At 48.1% G+C, this 17,159-nt stretch overlaps 1 protein-coding gene across 3 annotated transcripts in view; it reads right to left on the bottom strand.

Moving 5' to 3' along the window:
* Positions 1-857: 857 nt before the first annotated feature.
* Positions 858-17,159, bottom strand: part of TMEM39A (transmembrane protein 39A) — a 33,816-nt gene continuing 17,514 nt past the window's right edge. The window contains exons 2-11 of one of the 3 annotated variants that reach the window (XM_073309056.1): positions 14,954-15,077; positions 14,110-14,162; positions 11,718-11,911; positions 10,572-10,794; positions 7,290-7,373; positions 5,489-5,643; positions 4,638-4,986; positions 3,548-3,735; positions 2,552-2,672; positions 858-1,390 (exon numbers count right to left, since the gene is read on the bottom strand). In XM_073309056.1, coding sequence (XP_073165157.1) covers positions 1,157-1,390; positions 2,552-2,672; positions 3,548-3,735; positions 4,638-4,986; positions 5,489-5,643; positions 7,290-7,373; positions 10,572-10,794; positions 11,718-11,830 — 1,467 coding nt within the window. In that variant the 5' untranslated portion in view covers positions 11,831-11,911; positions 14,110-14,162; positions 14,954-15,077 and the 3' untranslated portion in view covers positions 858-1,156. The remainder of the gene's footprint in view (positions 1,391-2,551; positions 2,673-3,547; positions 3,736-4,637; positions 4,987-5,488; positions 5,644-7,289; positions 7,374-10,571; positions 10,795-11,717; positions 11,912-14,109; positions 14,163-14,953; positions 15,078-17,159) is intronic. The other 2 variants (XM_073309066.1, XM_073309046.1) reach the window with 2 other exon arrangements.

Genomic DNA, 17,159 nt, shown 5'->3' with positions numbered 1-17,159 from the left:
TAAAAAAACCCAATCACTATTATCCAGTGACATTGTAAAAAGAAAAAAAGAAAAATCCAGTGGTGTCAACCCTACTTGTTAAACACTAGCATCACTCATTCTCTGGCCTTACTGACCAGTCCATTATTTGTACAAAGTGGTATGGCATCAACAGGGAGTATGGCAAGAGACCAACAGCATAAAATCCCAGATGTGCAAGATGCAGGTTCAAATCCCTGCTCCCCATCAGGCAGAGGGAGATACTGAACCTGGGTCTCCCCCATCCCAGTTAAGTGCTCTTACTCCAGGGCTAATATGGCACCACTATCACTGTTTTTTGTGATGAGCTAGATGCCTAACTAAAGGATCATGATGAGAGGGAGGTGCTTCCCTCCAACCTGGAAAGAGGTGCTCATGTCCCTTTGCGATGGCTACTGTTTCAGCTTGCTGCCTCTTATGGATCCCATTTTTGGGCACCTAATGCAGGGTTGTGGATTCTACTAGGCACCCGAGCACCTGTTAGGCAGTGCAATGCTGAATTTAAGTTCCTTTGTGGATTTAGTCCTAGCTTCTGTGCTAAGCCCTGCCACCAACCTGCTAGACCAAAATGCTTTTTTGAGCAAAATGCTTTTTCTCTTTATGTCGCCAGAGGGGCATGCATGTCCCAGAGCAGCATGTGCCTGTGCACTAGGCTCTTGGTACTAAGCAGTCAGAGGAATTCCTCTGGAAATCCCCTGGTTTTAGTTCCCTTTGTTGATTAGTCTCCATGACTGGGTTTGTTCACACTTCCATAGTAGGAGACAAGTCCTCTACCTGGTAACAGACTCCTCCTGCTCCCCAAGACAGGGCTTAAGAGACAGTGGCGGTGCGATTGTGTGAGCAAAGCAGACACAGTGACCACACGCACAAGCCTGTTGCTTCACATAACTGTATGTATGGATATAGATAATACGGTATATACACACTGATTTGATAGATATATATAAAATAACACCTTGTTTATAAAGCGACATTTAATTGCCACTTGCCCCCTTCCCACCCCACAAAACAATAGTATACAAAATATAAAATATCTTAAATATTTATAAACAGCGCAAGAAAAAAATAGAACTGTACGAAAATAGGTTTTCTGAGATTCCCTCCCCCTTCCCCCCCACCCCTTGGTGCATCTGGCAGGTTAATGTGCCTTGAGTCCGTAGCTGTTGAGGGGGTAAGAGTAGGCCCTGCCCAATACTATCCGGTCCCGAAGGAGCTTAAATAAGACATAGTAATTGCAGAAGAGGATGAGGGCCATGGAGAGGGTGTGGTTCCACTTCTCCGAGCGCAGCAGGGAGTACAGCTGGTAGCAGACGACGCTGCCTTCAATGAGGATAAGCAGGTTGAGCAGCCGTAATGGACGGTGAAAGAGGAACTGCAGGGGGGAAAAGAAAAATCAGCATATTTGTGGTTTGCTCTGGTAAAGAAGCCGACAGAGTATTTTTGTAGCAGTTGTAGGGCCTCGGGCATTGGGGTAAATACTCTGTAATGTCCAGATCAGCTGCTAGCCGGCAACCAAGAAAAATGCCCTGGCAATCTGGATTCCCTGCTTTGAAATGTGTTACTGTGCGGGGCAACAATGCTACAGCGATTCTGGAGAATGGCTCAGGGGCACGTGCTGCTGCTCTGGACTTGACACTGCTTTCCGGTTAGCTGAGCACTGTGAGTGGAAAGCCCCTCTCTCCAGAACCAGCAGAAGCAATTACCCAGGGCTGAAATCCCTTCCCCTTCTCACCCTGACTGATAGGAGAGTTCACTCTCTGTGGCTCATTCAATCGTTGGCCTTTTTGCTGTGACTGCCAACAAGAGTGCCCATTTGGGACACAGCCACATCACTCCTAGGAGCTGAACTGAGATTCACCAGTGTATTAAACACAGGCCCCAAACACATGCATACGAACCTAGGTGCACACTGCAACGGACAATACAGGCTCCATCTCTCCCTCCCACTCTGCCCTCAAAGTACCAGAGCAACTCTGCATTTCAATTCTTTTGCCATTTTCAACTTTCAGGGCAGCAGCAGCTGCCGCCGGGCCACATCTAGAATTAAATGTCTGCAAAACTACAGGGGGCCATATATTTAAAACAAAACTACTTGAACCGAGAGAAAAGAAAATAAAGGGGACCTATAATTAGGAAAGAAAGCCAGGCCTTCTGGGGACTCAAACTAAAAGCAGTCCAACCACCTTAAGTCTTATTCTTCGCTAGTCACTACCCTGCAGTTGTTTCAGTAAGAGGTTTAGCACCAAGAGTGCAACAAATCGATGAAGTATGTGTTCATGGCAGAAATGGAGCTCTGTATCGAGTGCCAGTCTGCAATGCACATTAGAAAACTTTAGAGGGCCCTGAGATGAAGAGCAGGAAATTAAGAGAAAGGGGGGACCAGGCCCTGGCTTTGCTGGATTAAAGAATCCAATTTATTCCTTCCTCCTGACTTTCAATTCAGTCTCATCTCCACCTGCTCTGCTGCAGCAGTGCTCAACCCCCCCTCCCATTCCCCCTCCCAGGAGGACATATCAGGAGAAGAGATACTTGCATAAAAGCGGGCGTGGGAGACGTCTGAAGGCACTGCTACATTATAAGGCCCTACGGCCTTGTACAGGCATCGACTGTGCCGCACCAGCACGCCCTGTGGCCAGATCGTACTTTCTGACCAGCTGAGGAGAAAAAGAAAGACGTGCCATTAGCCTACAGGAGGCAGCGGGTGGTGATGGGAACGGTGGGGTGTTCCCTTGATCAGCTCAAGAGCTCATGTCTCGTGAGAGAATTTCAGTGCACCTGCCAAAAGCAGGTAAGTATCATTATTCCTTTCAGGGAAACAGAGACGTGGAGTGGTGACAAGATCACACACTGAGTCTAAGACGAAGTCAGGAATAAGACCAAGCAGAGCCCCATTAATAAGGATAAGATATCACAGATTCTGTGACTTCCAAAGACCTCCGTGACATTTTCCACCTCAGCCCTGGGGCAGCAGGGCCGGAGCTCTCAGCCTTCAGGGGACCCCTCACCAGCTCCAAGCCATGCAGCTCCAAGCCGCCGCAGGCAGCAGGGGGACCCTGGAGCCCTGAGCGAGCAGGTGCTGGGCCTCCCTACAGCAGGGCTTGGGCTCTCATCCTCCTCCCAAGGCTTCAGTCATCCCGTCAGCCCTCCCCGCCACGTTATTTTTAATAAAAGTCAGCCCTCCCACCACAAAAACCAAGAGCATCTTGCATTAGCGGCAGTGGGGCTGTTAGGCAAACATCCCACCACCCGGTCGGTGTGAACTAACTGCTCTGGGTGGTTGCAAGAGTGACAGAGAGTTCCAGGGGAACAAGAGCCACTGCTGCCAGGGCACTGCCACGAGGAAGCTGACAGCGCTCAGAGGGTGGGCAGTGCTGGCCCTGGCAGTGCAGACAGAGCAGAACACCCATGACCTTTCCATCTAATCCTAGGAAGAATGGAGACGCTTCCTCACTGTAAACCCAGCAGCCGCATCTTAGAATGCCCTCGTTTAATGGGGAGAGCGCACTGACCCCTCCCGGCCTGCACTTACATGTGCTGTGGGGCGTTGCTGTACGAGCCGTGTTCTAGCTTCTGCCACTTGCCCAGGTGGGCGGCTGATCTGTGCAGCAGGTCGCAGTACTTGGGGGGCAGCAGCTGCGTGGTGAGCATAACGAAGGCGTTGATCCACACCATGATGAGGTGCTCGCAGGACCAGCGCATGTCGTAGTACTGGGTGCTCTGCAAGAGACCGGACGGGAGGTTAGCGCCACTGGCATGTCACAGCAGAGAGCATAGGGGGGTGCTGTGTACAACCAGCAGACCAGCTCCAGACTTCACAGGCATGCACTGCCAGGCCAGTGAGTTCGGAGGGTTACCACCTAGGAGACACCTCAGAGTTCCTTCTCCTGGGCCTAGAGGAGAATGGGCAGGGGATGATGCAGCCTGTGATGTACTTGTGCATCTCCTCCCCCAGCAGCTGATACCAGAAGGGTAGCTGAGCCATGGAGTGTACATGGACCAGGGTTGCTCCATGGATTGTGGAGCCCTTTCCCTTCATTGCAGCAGATTAATGATCAGACAATCTTAACAAGCTCCAGTCGCACAACAATGGACAACAGAAACTGGGCTGACGGTGAAAGTCCCCGATTTCTTAGTTCATAGGCACTGAGCCCGGCACAATTTAGAGAACCAAAACACAGCCCTGGCACCAACACTGCAGATCTTTGGTTCAGGTCCAGACTTCCCTGCTGGCCCTGTTCTACAACAGGTCGAACCAAAACAGATCCGAACACACGCGCCCCAACCTTTGGCGAAACTTGGGAGGTGAACATGGCAGCTAGGGCCCACTTGTGGCGCGACCACAGTTATCTGTCGGTCTGGGGAAGAGAATGGGGGTTAGTAAACGGGGGGAGGGGACCCCGGGTGCATCACGTGTATGGCAATACCTATCCGCCAACCAGGAGCGGTACTAGTGCATTCCAGATGCAGCCACACTCCACCATCCAGGCTGCCAAAAGGGGAGACAGAAAAAAGGGGGATTAACCAGTAATCTGGCACGTCAACGATTTCGTGCAAAACTGAGGAGGCAGCAGCGAGGAGGGGGAGAGCCGGGGAGAGCGCCCGAGGTGGACAACAGCTACCTTCACGAAGCACAGCGGCAGGAAGGCCACATAGTAGGCACTGAAGAGGGAGTTGAAGAGAACCTCCTTGATCCTGCGGTTGAAGTCCGCTTTCAGGCACTCCACCTCATTGCGGATGAGGTCCGGGGAGAGGGGACAACTGTGTGAGGGGATGGCCGTAGGGTTATTGAACTGTTCTTTCAGGGACTCCCGCAGGAGCGAGAGGAAGTCTTTGGGTTTAACCAGGCTGCCTATGCCTGAGGTCCCGTCATCCACCATCTGATCCTGCACCAGGTAGCTGCAGTCCGTTGGGAGGGGCTGCGCTCTGCTGTCTTGGTGGAAGCAGCAAAGGGGAACGTAGACACCGAACCTGTGGGAAAGGAGGGTGAGATGGCTGCTGACCACACGCGAGACCAAGTGCCATCATTGAACAGACACAAGCGCACTCCAGGGAGAAACTCCACGGAAGCCAGCGCTGTCTGGTACTCAGAGCCCAATGGTCTCCTCCCTATAAGAAACGGAGCCTCTGCGTGGCACAGAGTTGTCTCTCTAAAATTCTTGGCTAGGAGATCCGTGAGCCCACATCTGAGGTTCAATAAACCCACTTACTACTAACAGTACAACCACCACTTCTCTCCATGGCGCCAGAGCTAATGGCTCTCCTCTCCTTCAGACACCTTCTCCCCCACACACTCCTACCCAACTGGAGTTCAGAAGCCAGGAGCTCCTCTAACCACACACCCCTCCAACATGGGTCACACGTCAGCAGTTTTTCTCTGTACAACATTCCCAGCATGGCTGAGGCCACGCATTTCCCACCTCCACTGGGGCTCATGGCCCTGTCCTTTCCCCAAGGTAAGGGCAATACTCACGGATAGCCCAAGAAGAGGAGGTTGAGCACAGAATGGCTGCGGAAGAGATTGACCAGAGTCCAGCAGAGCACCCAACCGCACAGCGTGAGCAGCACCAGGCGCGCCATAATCAGTGCCATGTAGTGAATCACTGACGTTGCGCCCACCTGAGAGGCCTGCAAATTCAAAACCCAGAAGAAAGAATTACCTAGTGCCATGGTATGACTATGTGGCAGGCACTTGATGGGGAGAAAGAGGGTCAGCAGGATTCCAGCTGGAAGTGGAGTAACTGCTGCCCTCTTCCCCAGGAACAGAGATGGCGAGGGGTGTTGGGAGGTAGCTCTTCGAGCCCATTCGTTGGTTGGGACAATCCAAAATAATAGTGACTATTTAGAGCCCAGCCTGAACCCACTGCAAGTGACAGGCCAGCACATCCCTGCAGCCCGCAGCTTCCCGCAGCTCCCATTGGCCGGGAACAGCGAACTGCAGCCACTGGGAGCTGCAGGGGGCCATCCCTCCGGATGGTCAACGTCAGCAAAATGTCTCGCGGCCCGCCAGCTGGTTATCCTGATGGGCCACATGTGGAAGGTTGATGACCCCTGTGCTAGGTTACTCCTAGAACAGGGCCTTTTAAAGTTGAACTGCAAAGTAGGGAACAAATATTTTGTTAGCCCTTTATTGCTCCATGATGACGAGACACATGTTGCATCTTGAACATTCTCTCCCCCTACTCCAGTATATTTACAGACTGCAGTCTTTCAAAGAGAAGATGCATTCAAGATTACAATAAAGGAATTATCTGTGGTCTCTGAAGAGGTCAGAGCAGATTACATTAAGAAAAAATTCTTAGGAGTCAGCAATTGAGCAGGCCATATAAGAGATTCCTCAGCAAGGGGTTTCAAGGCCCCATTATCATAGAAATCCAAGAATGGTCTAGGGGAGGCATTACTGAGGACGATATCTTAAGTGGAAAAGATAGAACTCGGAGACGGAGAAGAGCTTTTGAGGTCCCACTTAATCCAGTCTCCTGCTGAACAGGGCAGGATTGCTCCCTACTGTACATTTTCCAATGTTTTGTCTGTCCCAGCTTTAACTATCCCAGTGGCTAGAGCTTCCAACACTTACTTGTCTTTTCATTTGCAAAACTGTTGGCAGCCCAAGTGATCTTTCCCAGCCCAAACTTGGACCACTTCTGCCCTCAAATACACAGACACAATTCTCAGTAAAATCAATGTTGTGCTCCTGGGAGGCTTCTGAAAAGCAACCAGAGCTGAAGAAGAGCAGGTCTACCAGCTATGCACGCTTCCTATTTCACTAACTTCTCAGCCTTTATTTTATACCCATTTTAGCCATGACTTTGAACTCCCTTGAATCTCTGACATTTCCCTTGTCTGGAAATCTCTTATTTTCCCCTCTAGAATATCATCAAAATTTAGCCTTGGCTGAGCAACCTATTCTTTCCTTCACTGCCTCAACTATTGCAATTCCCTTCGCTGCTCCTCCCAAATGCCAGCAGCCAGATGACTCCCACAGAGGAAGTGAGACCATTTCACCTCCTTCCAGTTCTCAAAGAGAGAACACAAAGGCCAGGATGCTCCTGAATGCTACAGGGCAGGTGGGAGCCAGGGAGCAGAGCACAGCCCAGAGGTAAAGGGGGAGTTCCATGGGCACCATCAAAGCAGCATGCTCAGCCCTTCACAGCCATACTGAGGTGTTGGACATTTGGGCTGTTCCTCCCCACACATGAATTCACTCAGCTCACTAAAGACCTCTCTAGGACAAGTATCTAGACGTGGTTGAGGAAGCAACTGCAGAATGTTACCTCGGAGATGAGGGCCCACACCAGCCTCCGTGCCAGCATCACCGTGATGAACGCTGCCAGGTGGTAATCAATGAGGTGAAAATTCTAAAGGAGGAAAAAGAAAAAGGTTTTCACCAGGAGAAGGCACCAGTGAAACCTACCTGGCGGGGGTGGGGCTGCTCGGCTGGCTGGAGTGGGGAGAACCAGGAGCTCAGATGAGCAAGCATCAAGTCTGCCAGTTGTGGGGGGAAGAGAAGCTAGCAAATTTGTCACACCGGATCCCCCCGGGGAGTGAGGAAGCAAGACATGCACCATACACAGGTCCTGGCTCCCTTAACAACTACAGCTTAGAAAGAAAACCCTGAGCCAAAGACAGATCTATAGTCCGTAGCATCTTGAGGAGCACTGCGCACAAACTCTCTTGGAAAGGTAACATTACCAACCAGAAAAGGGGTTTCCAAAATGCAGTTCCCAGAACAAGGCAGCCTGTCTTGTTCTTTAGGCAGCAATATGGGCTGTGGAGACCACAAGTTCCAGCACGCAATACTCCAGCTTGATTTGAGAACTGTCATCTCCACAGGCCACAGCTCTGTATTAAAGTTAGCAGCAGCTGCAGTAGTATCAAATTAGATACAGCTTTTGGGGTCCTTGGAAACTGCCAGTACAGCTGTCCAACGGGCTAAGCCTGAGTGCCACTGAACTTTGTGTCTAGTACCTGGAAGTTCCTCGAGTGAATGAGAACATTTGGCTTCTGATAGGGGCAGAGATGAGATAAGTAAGGTAGATTTCACAGAGAAGATCTAAGACAGAACATTCTTTCTTCACAGATAAGAGTGATCAGGCCTGTACTGTAGCTGAATTTCAAAAGAACAGCGAAATAATTTCATTGCCAATAATGTTTATAGGTATGAATACTGAGAGATCAAATCAAAACCTCATGCTTCGAAGAAGGATTACCACCCACCCCATATGCAGTACTGCTTAACTGGCTAAGTGCATTCTGAGGAGGTTTGTCCAATTTGGAAGCATCAGGCATAAGCCACCACCCTAAGGCAGGATGCTCACCTTGCTGGGCCAACCCAGTGTGACTCAGGAAGGCAATGTTGGTGCTTAAGGCCTACATTAAACTCAGGAGAGCTGAAGTCAGTGGAGATCCTCAGCTGTTGTATATCAGTGTAACTCTGCTGCTGATTTGCTCTGTGACTCTCATGGAAATTCCAGCTATCTTCTTCAATTGGTTTCTGTTGGTCTCAGTTGGTTTTGACTACAGGAGTAGCCACTCCACGAGCCAGGAGTCTAACAGACCCTTTGCTCCATTCCAAAACCAAGGTGCGGACTAGAACTGGTAAATATCAGATCAACATTTTCATCTACAATTTCCGCTAAGGGACCTTGCAGGTCAACTAAGGGACTAAGTCTCTTCACCTCTATAACCCTACCGGATTGGCAGATTGTGGGGCTTATTTCACTAATTTATGTCAAATGCTCATCGATCTCTGGATTGAAGGAGCCACGAGGAGAAGCTACGTAATGAGGAGACACGGGCTCTCCGAGGATGGGTGTGATGCTCTGTACCTCAGGAGAACACCCTGCACCATAGGTGCTGACTCCGTGGGTGCTCCAGGGTTGGAGCACCCACGGGGAAAAATTGGTGGGTGCTCAGCATCTACTAGCAGCTCCCCCCCGCCCAGCTCACCTCCGCCTCCTCCCCTGAGGACTCCGGCACCACTCCGCTTCTCCCCCTTCCCTCCCTCCGAGGCTTGCTGCGAATCAGCTGTTTCGCGCACGGCAAGCCTGTGAGGGAGGGGGGAGAAGCTGAGCGGTGGCACGCTCGGGGGAGGAGGCGGAGCAGAGGTGAGCTGGGGCAGGGAGCGTTTCCTCTGCACCCCCCGCCCCCAAGGTCACCTCTCCTTCCTACAGCCCTCCCCGCGCTCACCTCCGCCTCCTCCCCTGAGCGTGCTGCCACTCCGCTTCTCCCCCTCCCAGGCCTGCCGCGTGCAAGCCTGGAAGGGAGGGTGGTGGAGGGGAAATGCGGCACGCCCAGGGGAGGAGGCAGGGGTGGGGATTTGGGGAAGGGGTTGGAATGGGACAGGGGTTGGGGCAGGGCCGGGGGGGGGGAGGTTGGGGCAGGGCCGGGGGGGAGCTTGAGTGGGGCACGAGCACCCACCAGTGCCAGCTAAAGTCGGCACCTATGCCCTGCACCCCCATGTTCATCCTTATAATAGAATTGAGTGGTATCCAATGCAAAGTTTGTCATGTTGGATGTCTTCGGAAGGCTCACGATGCACTGAGCACTGTTGTTGAAGTAATGTTATAGGTTGTAATTTCATGTATATAGTTATGAGGCTGAAAATGTGTCCTCATGGCTTAAAACAAGCCCAGGCAAAACTCTCTAGGAGCAGAGGGGCAGTTCACACCGCATCAGGGCATGTATGGGACAAACCCAGCCCAGCCTCACAGGAACAAAGGACACTTGCCTAGGCAGCAACAAAAGAATCTGTTGGACTCTCAAGTGAGTCACGCCCATCCCCTTGGTCAGTTTGGGACTACAATGAGGTAATGCTCACCTGACTATGAAGGGTGGGGCGGGGGGGGAAGCCAAGAGGCAAGAAAGAACATGATAAAAGAGAGAGATGTTTGCCATGCTCTCTCTCTTCCACCTCCATCTACAGACACCACCACCAAGCGACTGAAGAGCTGATCAAAGGGGAAAGCCTGGCTGAAGGGCAACCAGCCAGCCTGTGGTGAGAAGCATATACATTTGAAAGGGCACTGTAAGTGTTAAGATCAGCTTAGAATGTGTTTTGCTTTTATTTCCTTTGACCAAATCAGACTTGTTGTGCTTTGACTTATCACTTAAAATCTATCTTTTGTAATTAATAAATTTGTTGGTTTATTCTACCTGAGGCAGTGTGTTTGGTTTGAAGCATGTCAGAGACTCCCCTTGGGATAACAAGCCTGGTATATATCAATTTCTTTGCTAAATTGACGAACTCATATAAGCTTGTAGCGTCCAGCTGACATAACTGTACACTGCAAGATGGAGGTTCCTAGGGTTGTGTCTGGGACTGGAGATATTGGCTAGCATCATTTGGTTGCATAATCCAAGCAGCGGTCGGCCAAAAGTGCTCACTCAAGTAGCTGGGAGCAGTTTACATGCCTGAGGCTGTGCGTGAACAGCCCGGGAGTGGGGGTTCTCACAGCAGAGCATGGTAAGACTGGCTCCCAGAGTCAAGGATTGGAGTGACCTAGCAGATCACCGGTTCAGATAACACCAGGGGAACGTCACAATGGGGAACTCACCAGAGAGGTGCAGGAGGCAGGGTGATTGTAGGGATACCACCAGACAGTCTTGTAGATATTGATGTACTGAATAAAGAGCGCCACTAGCAGGTAGATGAAGAAGAGAAATTCAAAGAGAAGGCTCCCATCCAGTGGCAGGTCAGGGATCCGGCAGTGACGCACAGGCTCTGGGGTGATCAGGGCCGTTATGGGAGGAGCTGAGAGGCTGATAGCACTACCATTCCTGAAACAGACAGACGCCATTAATTGTAGGGTCAGCATCCTGTGCTGGCTCAGGCTGCCTCCCTAAGGTTTCAGGGTGATACTGAATGGTGCGGGGGGCATGGGATTAAGGAAAGCAGAACCCTGCTGACCAGAGTTTGCATCATTCACACATCTGGCACAGGGAAAGTAGATGCTCCCTGCTCATCTTAACACAGTCAACACTCTTCCCTGGCCTCTTCCATAGATGCCTCTCAACTTCTCCAGGATTATTATAACCATTTCACAGAGGAGGACTAAGGCATAAAGAAGAGAAGTTACTTCCCCAACCTCATACCCTAGTGGCAGCGCATCTCCCCTTATACACCCTTCTGTTCTAGCTTTCCTCCCACCTTGCAGCAGAGGGAGAATCACGCCTATGCTCTGACACATGATTCCACAGTTCTAGGATTCATGGCCCCCAATCTTGCTGCTGGGGAAACAGATGAGAATTGTGCCTTCCTAGTCTCTATCACTCTGTCCTTTCCAGTGACACAAGGGGAATGCTATGCTTGTGAACATTTTCTCTCGTTGGGACAGACATTAAAATGTAAAACAGAAAGAAGACATACAGGGAAATGGGTCAGTCAGTGGCACAGCCAGCGGGACAATCTAGGAATTCCCTTCTAACCACCAGATCACTCTCCTTCGGAGAGCCAAGAATAGAATGCAGGAATCCTGGGTCCCAGCTTGTGCTCTAACCACTAGACCTACTCCCTCCCAGTGCCACTAAAAAGAACTCAAGGTTCTGGTCTACCAATTTGCTGCTTCAGCCATTAGGTAAGACTGCTTCACAGAGCTTGGAACAGAACCCAGGATTCCTGGTTTCCAGGCTTCTGCTCTAACCATTAGAAAGCACCTCCTCACCTCCTCAGTGTCTTGCTGGCCATACTGTTTTGTCCTCACCTGTTTCTCAGACCAGTGCCGTTGCCACAGCTCCCGCCAACCAAAGTCTGGAGAGAAGGCAAAGCTGAACGGCTTAGCTGCTGCCGACTGGGTCCCCTCCTTCCACCGGGCATGACCAGGAACCGATCCACTTCCAGTGCCTCCAGCAGGCTCTGCCTTGAGACCCAGACAACAACCCAAAAGCCTTCCCAGCTCTGCAGGGGAGAAAGAGGTGGGGAGGAACAGCAGTATTAATTAAGCTGAAAACCTCCAGTGATCCACCTCACAGTTGAGACCAGGTCAACCCATCCAGAAAGAAGCCACATTTATTTGCACAGAAACTACTGGCAAACCTGGGACTCCTACCAATACCCTACCCCAATATTGGTACCCTGGGGCCACTGACCCTTTAAAACAATCTTAGGTCCCTTGTCTGCCTGAATGAATAGGATGGAACAGTGCTTACAGGTAAACATTAAGACATATTAGCACTATGCCTTTAAGAAGTGATTGTGTAAATGAATTGCCAATGAATAGTATAACCTCCTCTTGGCTGAGAAGCTGGACAGATGATCTCTAGTCACTAAGCAAAGCAGAATTATGTGCTCTAGTGTAACAGCAAGAATGAAATGAACCTCTCTTTGCTTCAATGTAAGAAACTGTGAAAGATAACTGCTCTCCATAATTTTCTAAAACAATTTACAGTTGGAAAACAGTTTTTGAAGTTGGTGGAAAATGAGGCTCTGTGTACACTGGACGTCAAACAGTGTCAGCCATTGACTAGTTTACAGCTAGTTTTAGCAAAACAGCATCTCACTCTACTCTGGCAAAGAAAATGACCCCAGAGAGATGTGAATGTCTTACTATCACACTCTGCCCTTATAAAAGCAAGCTTTTTAAATGCATGTGAATTTATTAATTTCTTTAAACTGAAAACTATCATGCGTTTACTTTTAAAAAAAGAAAAATGGATCCACCGACTGTGCAGCTCAGATTAATAGTACAAAGCTGGAACTTCTGGTGCAGCAGTCACTAATTCCATGATTACTGTTTTTAAAATATATCTATGACTTATCCTTACAGGATTTTAGTGGGATTTGATGGTTAACAGATTGACAAATGTGAGTGACAGCTGTAAATTGGAGCCTCAGTCCTGCAAGTCACTCCACATTGGGCAACTTTCCAGGATCAGGGTCTTGAAGGTGAAACCCAGACTAAAAGCACCTTGACCTGTTTGTAAGTTTCCAAGAAAGTGTACCTTCCAATACCTTGGAGCAAGAACGGAGCCTGAATCAAAGCCCTGCATCTGAACACCCCAAACTTCTAGGAAAATTTGGATCTGGCTTTAAAATTTGCAGATGGCCCCTATCTCTAATTATAAGCCAATTATCACCTCCTTTAAAATCCTAAAGAGTCACAGAGATGCCAAGAAGTATGTTGAGCAAGTCACATCACTGTCATCATGGACACAGCTTATGAAAGAGCCATTCCACCCTAAACATGTCCTCAAAGAACTTCCATTTTGTACTAATATGTTTTATGCACACTCTCCAGCTGAAGGCCAATTTTCATAAAATTTCAACGAGATTGGTTGAGCTCTTTTTTGAGATGACTATTTTGCATGTGCACCTGTAAAGGTAGCTTGCAAAAACGAGGGGAAATGGACTAAGACTGCTCCCCTTTTTTAATCTGTTTATGTTTGTACAGTAGAATTTCAAAGTTTTGTCTAGAGTGGAAGAAATTATGGTGCCTGGAGAACTAGTGAAATGGTGACAGGGCTACAGCCAAGAGAGTGAAAGTTGAGCAATCTGGGCTGTGAGAGAAAGGTTTTTTTTTTTTTAATTGTTATTTATTTAAAACTTTTTTTTGGTTAATATCAAGTGAACTGTAATAACCAATTAACATTGTGAAGAATGGAAGCCTCTTTGCCTTTTCAATTCATGCATGAAAACTTGCAGTAGTTTCTTTAGACCTTTAAGAAGTTCTCCTGCAAAATTAGGGACGGCTAGACTTGATGTTTCTGATATTTTAAGGTAAAATACAAGCAGAAAAGAAACCACAGGCTTTTTTTTAAATCTATTGTAATGAAGGAAAAGAAGGTACAAGCTCAACTGTAAAAAAAAAAAAAAAGTCCTTTGAAGGTCACCTTAAAAAGAAAATGATGTTGTCTTTTGTGTTTTCTTAAGGCACTAATGATTTTTAGACCTCAAACTTGCCACGGACTTAGCCCTCAGTGGAGCACTTGTGCTTGTGATAGGTTAGGTAAGGCAATTCACTAATAAATGAGTTCTGTACAATTGATGTATTGGCCATGTAGGGGACTTCCCACTGGCCACTTTCAGTCATGAGCATCTGTACAATAACAAACCAGCATGTATCCTACAGAAGGTATAGTATATACTGTAGAACTCACTTGAAGCTTCCTGAGACTTCTTACAAACTGTGAAAGAGGAAGGATGGAAGACTCTAAAACATGAAAGGAATAACTTTAAAAGGCATTTTAAGCAAAACAAGATTATTTTATAAACTGGGGAAACTATTCATCTAATTCTCCCTAAAGGAATGCTGTACGGTAGAGGGCATAATATCCAGGGGTCTGTAATTTAACTATAGGCATTAAAGGGGCACTTAAAAAAATTATTTCCTTGTGTTATCCATTGCATATTCAATAATTCATGCAAAGAATTTAGCAAATCTAATTTGTGTCTAGCAATTTATGGAGTTTGTTTACTTATCAGCTTGCACACTGAAAGCAAAGCCACTTTCACCTTCTGGCTTTAGACCTTAGCACAGATGCTGGAGGGTTTCCATTGTTAAATAAGAATGTATATGAAAACCCTTTTTAATACACACACCCCCGATCTCTGTTATTCAAGATTTATATGGATATAACTTATTGACTTCAGTGGAGTCAGTCTCAAATTACCCTGGTGTAAATAAGAGTAAAACTTGCATACCACCCACTTCTTTAATAAACACAAACAGGCCAGATTCACCCCTGGTTTAACTCCAGGGAAGTCAATGCAGCTACATCAGGAATGAATTTGGACTGAAAACTACATTTTGAGCCTTAAACCCAGTGTTCCTTTAAGAAAAATAGTAAGGTTTTTAATTATTTGTTTCATTTAAGGTATGGTTCAACTCTGAAAAGCGCGTAACAGTGCTCATAATCTCTTATTCCAACACACCTGACCCCTACGTGTATCCAGCTGCTCACCTGAGACAAAACTAAGTATGTTCTACTCTTTACTCGTTACCTCTGCAGTACCAGCACAGCTACTGGAGAGCGAGCTGGCGTCTATTCTGGCTTGTGCATCACCAGTAGAATTGTTTCTCAGAACCGCTCCAATGCACGGCCAAAACCTTCTTTCAATTGCAGCTCTGAAACCCAAGGCAAAAGGGGGTCGCATTGAAGGCAGTATTTGTTATGCACAGCCTTTGTTGCTGGTGATGATGTGCAAGCTGAAAAGCACCCAGCTTGGCTCTCAGATCCCAGTTTGAGTTTGCAGGGCTGGCAGTTAGAAAAAAAACCCAAACTTTTACTTGTAAACAGAGTACAGTAATTTGATCTGGAGTCATCAAGAGACAAATATAACATCCCAAGATGCCATTTTCACAGCCACTTTTCAGAGTAGAATTGCATTTTAAAAAGCACAACTAAATAAAAAAGTTGTCTAATATGCTTATGTACTCTCTCAAATAAGAATATTGAGAATTTTTAATTATCTTGTAATGTTGCTTAAAAAACAATTACTAAAAAGAATGGCTTTGGGATTGTCTAGTCCTCATGCCTGAAATCCATGCACTCTCTACAGCCACAGATTTAAACCCCAGTAGGAGTCAAATCAACCCTTTGTCCTTCCAAGGTAGATAGATTCAATATTGTGCAGTTTATGCTAGTTGGTGAGAAGGGAGACATGAACTTGAAGTTCTGAAAAGATGTGAAGATCCCCTGATCTTTGTTGTTGCTGTGCCCTGACTGGCCACCTTCTACCCCACAGGTGGCTGCATGTCAGGGGTGCTTCATGTATATAGTCTCAGTCATAAGAAGTGAACAAAAATGGCAGATATCAGCTCTCTCTGCTGAGACTCTTAGGTACCTGGATTTGACACCATATTGTCCCTCACAGGCCACCTGTTATCCTCCTGCACCATGATCACATGCACAGAAAATGTATCCTTCCTCTAAGCCCCTAAATAGACATTCCTGTCTCCACCCCATCTCCTTGTGCCCTACAGGCGCATGTGTACATTACAGTACATACACAACTCACAGGTGAGTGTGATTCTCCACTTGGATGCCCCTGCTTTCTGGATAAGCAGAGATGACGACCAGGGTGCTGCCATGCCTGTGAAGCTGTGCACTGCTGACCTGATGCCCCTTCCCCCGTCTCCCACAGCGATGCACAACAGGTGGTACCAGTGGAATCACTGAGAAGAGCAGTACCAGCAGTAAGCACAAAAGGAGCTATCAGCAACAGCTGACAGAACGCTATCAGCATTTCCAGGACCCCCAGATGCTAGTCACCAGAACTAGAACCACTGCCAGTGTCCAAATCCATTAGTGCTGGAAGGTGGGGGAAGGAAGATAAGCAGCAAGGAAAAGGAATGAGCAGAGAGAAGACTGGAGACAACTGAGGAAGGAAGAGGAGAAAGACCAGGGGACTTCTTATGTCCCTGCGACAGTTCCCTCGCTTGGGGTAAACTACATAATGTGGCAGGTCCCCTCATTTATTCCTGCAGCATAGCACATCTCATAACCACACCAGGACCCGTGCACGCTAGAACCCTTCCAGTACCTACCCCATATTGCCTTGCCCTGCTGCTGGGAGAAGAGGCTTTTGTGTAATTTCCAAACATGGGGCACTGCATTCACAGGGATGGGGTTCAGAGGATTGGCTGAACAAGTCCAGTTGCAATTCTCATGGCAAGAGACCTTTTAAGACTACATCCGTTCAGCTAAGTCTGAATGACAGACTTCATCCCAGGTGCGGCAACCGAATGGTACAGCCACCACCTGCAGAACACTTGGGACAGCTGCTGCAAGGAGACATGAGTAGCTGTACAGGTGAGAGAAGCTCAGTGTATCCAAACCAATGGTTTGTTTGGAATGCCTGTTTTGCATAGGGCAGACAGAGCCACAAAGGTAGCTTCCTACCCAGAGGAGGGATAGAGGAGAGCAAGGAAAAGTCCTCTGGCTTTTGGGAGTATAACAAATAAAAGTCAAGGCATGACTTTTACTGTGCAAATATACAGGTTTCAGAGTAACAGCCGTGTTAGTCTGTATTCGCAAAAAGAAAAGGAGTACTTGTGGCACCTTAGAGACTAACCAATTTATCTGAGCATGAGCTTTCGTGAGCTACAGCTCACTTCATCGGATGCATACCGTGGAAACTGCAGAAGACATTATATACACACAGAGACCATGAAACAATACCTCCTCACACCCCACTGTCCTGATGG

The sequence above is a fragment of the Lepidochelys kempii genome, chromosome 1, assembly GCF_965140265.1.
Source record: "Lepidochelys kempii isolate rLepKem1 chromosome 1, rLepKem1.hap2, whole genome shotgun sequence".
Lineage (NCBI taxonomy): Eukaryota > Metazoa > Chordata > Testudines > Cheloniidae > Lepidochelys > Lepidochelys kempii.
The sequence above is the reverse complement of the archived record's forward strand: the minus strand, read 5'-3'. Positions and strand labels throughout refer to the sequence as shown.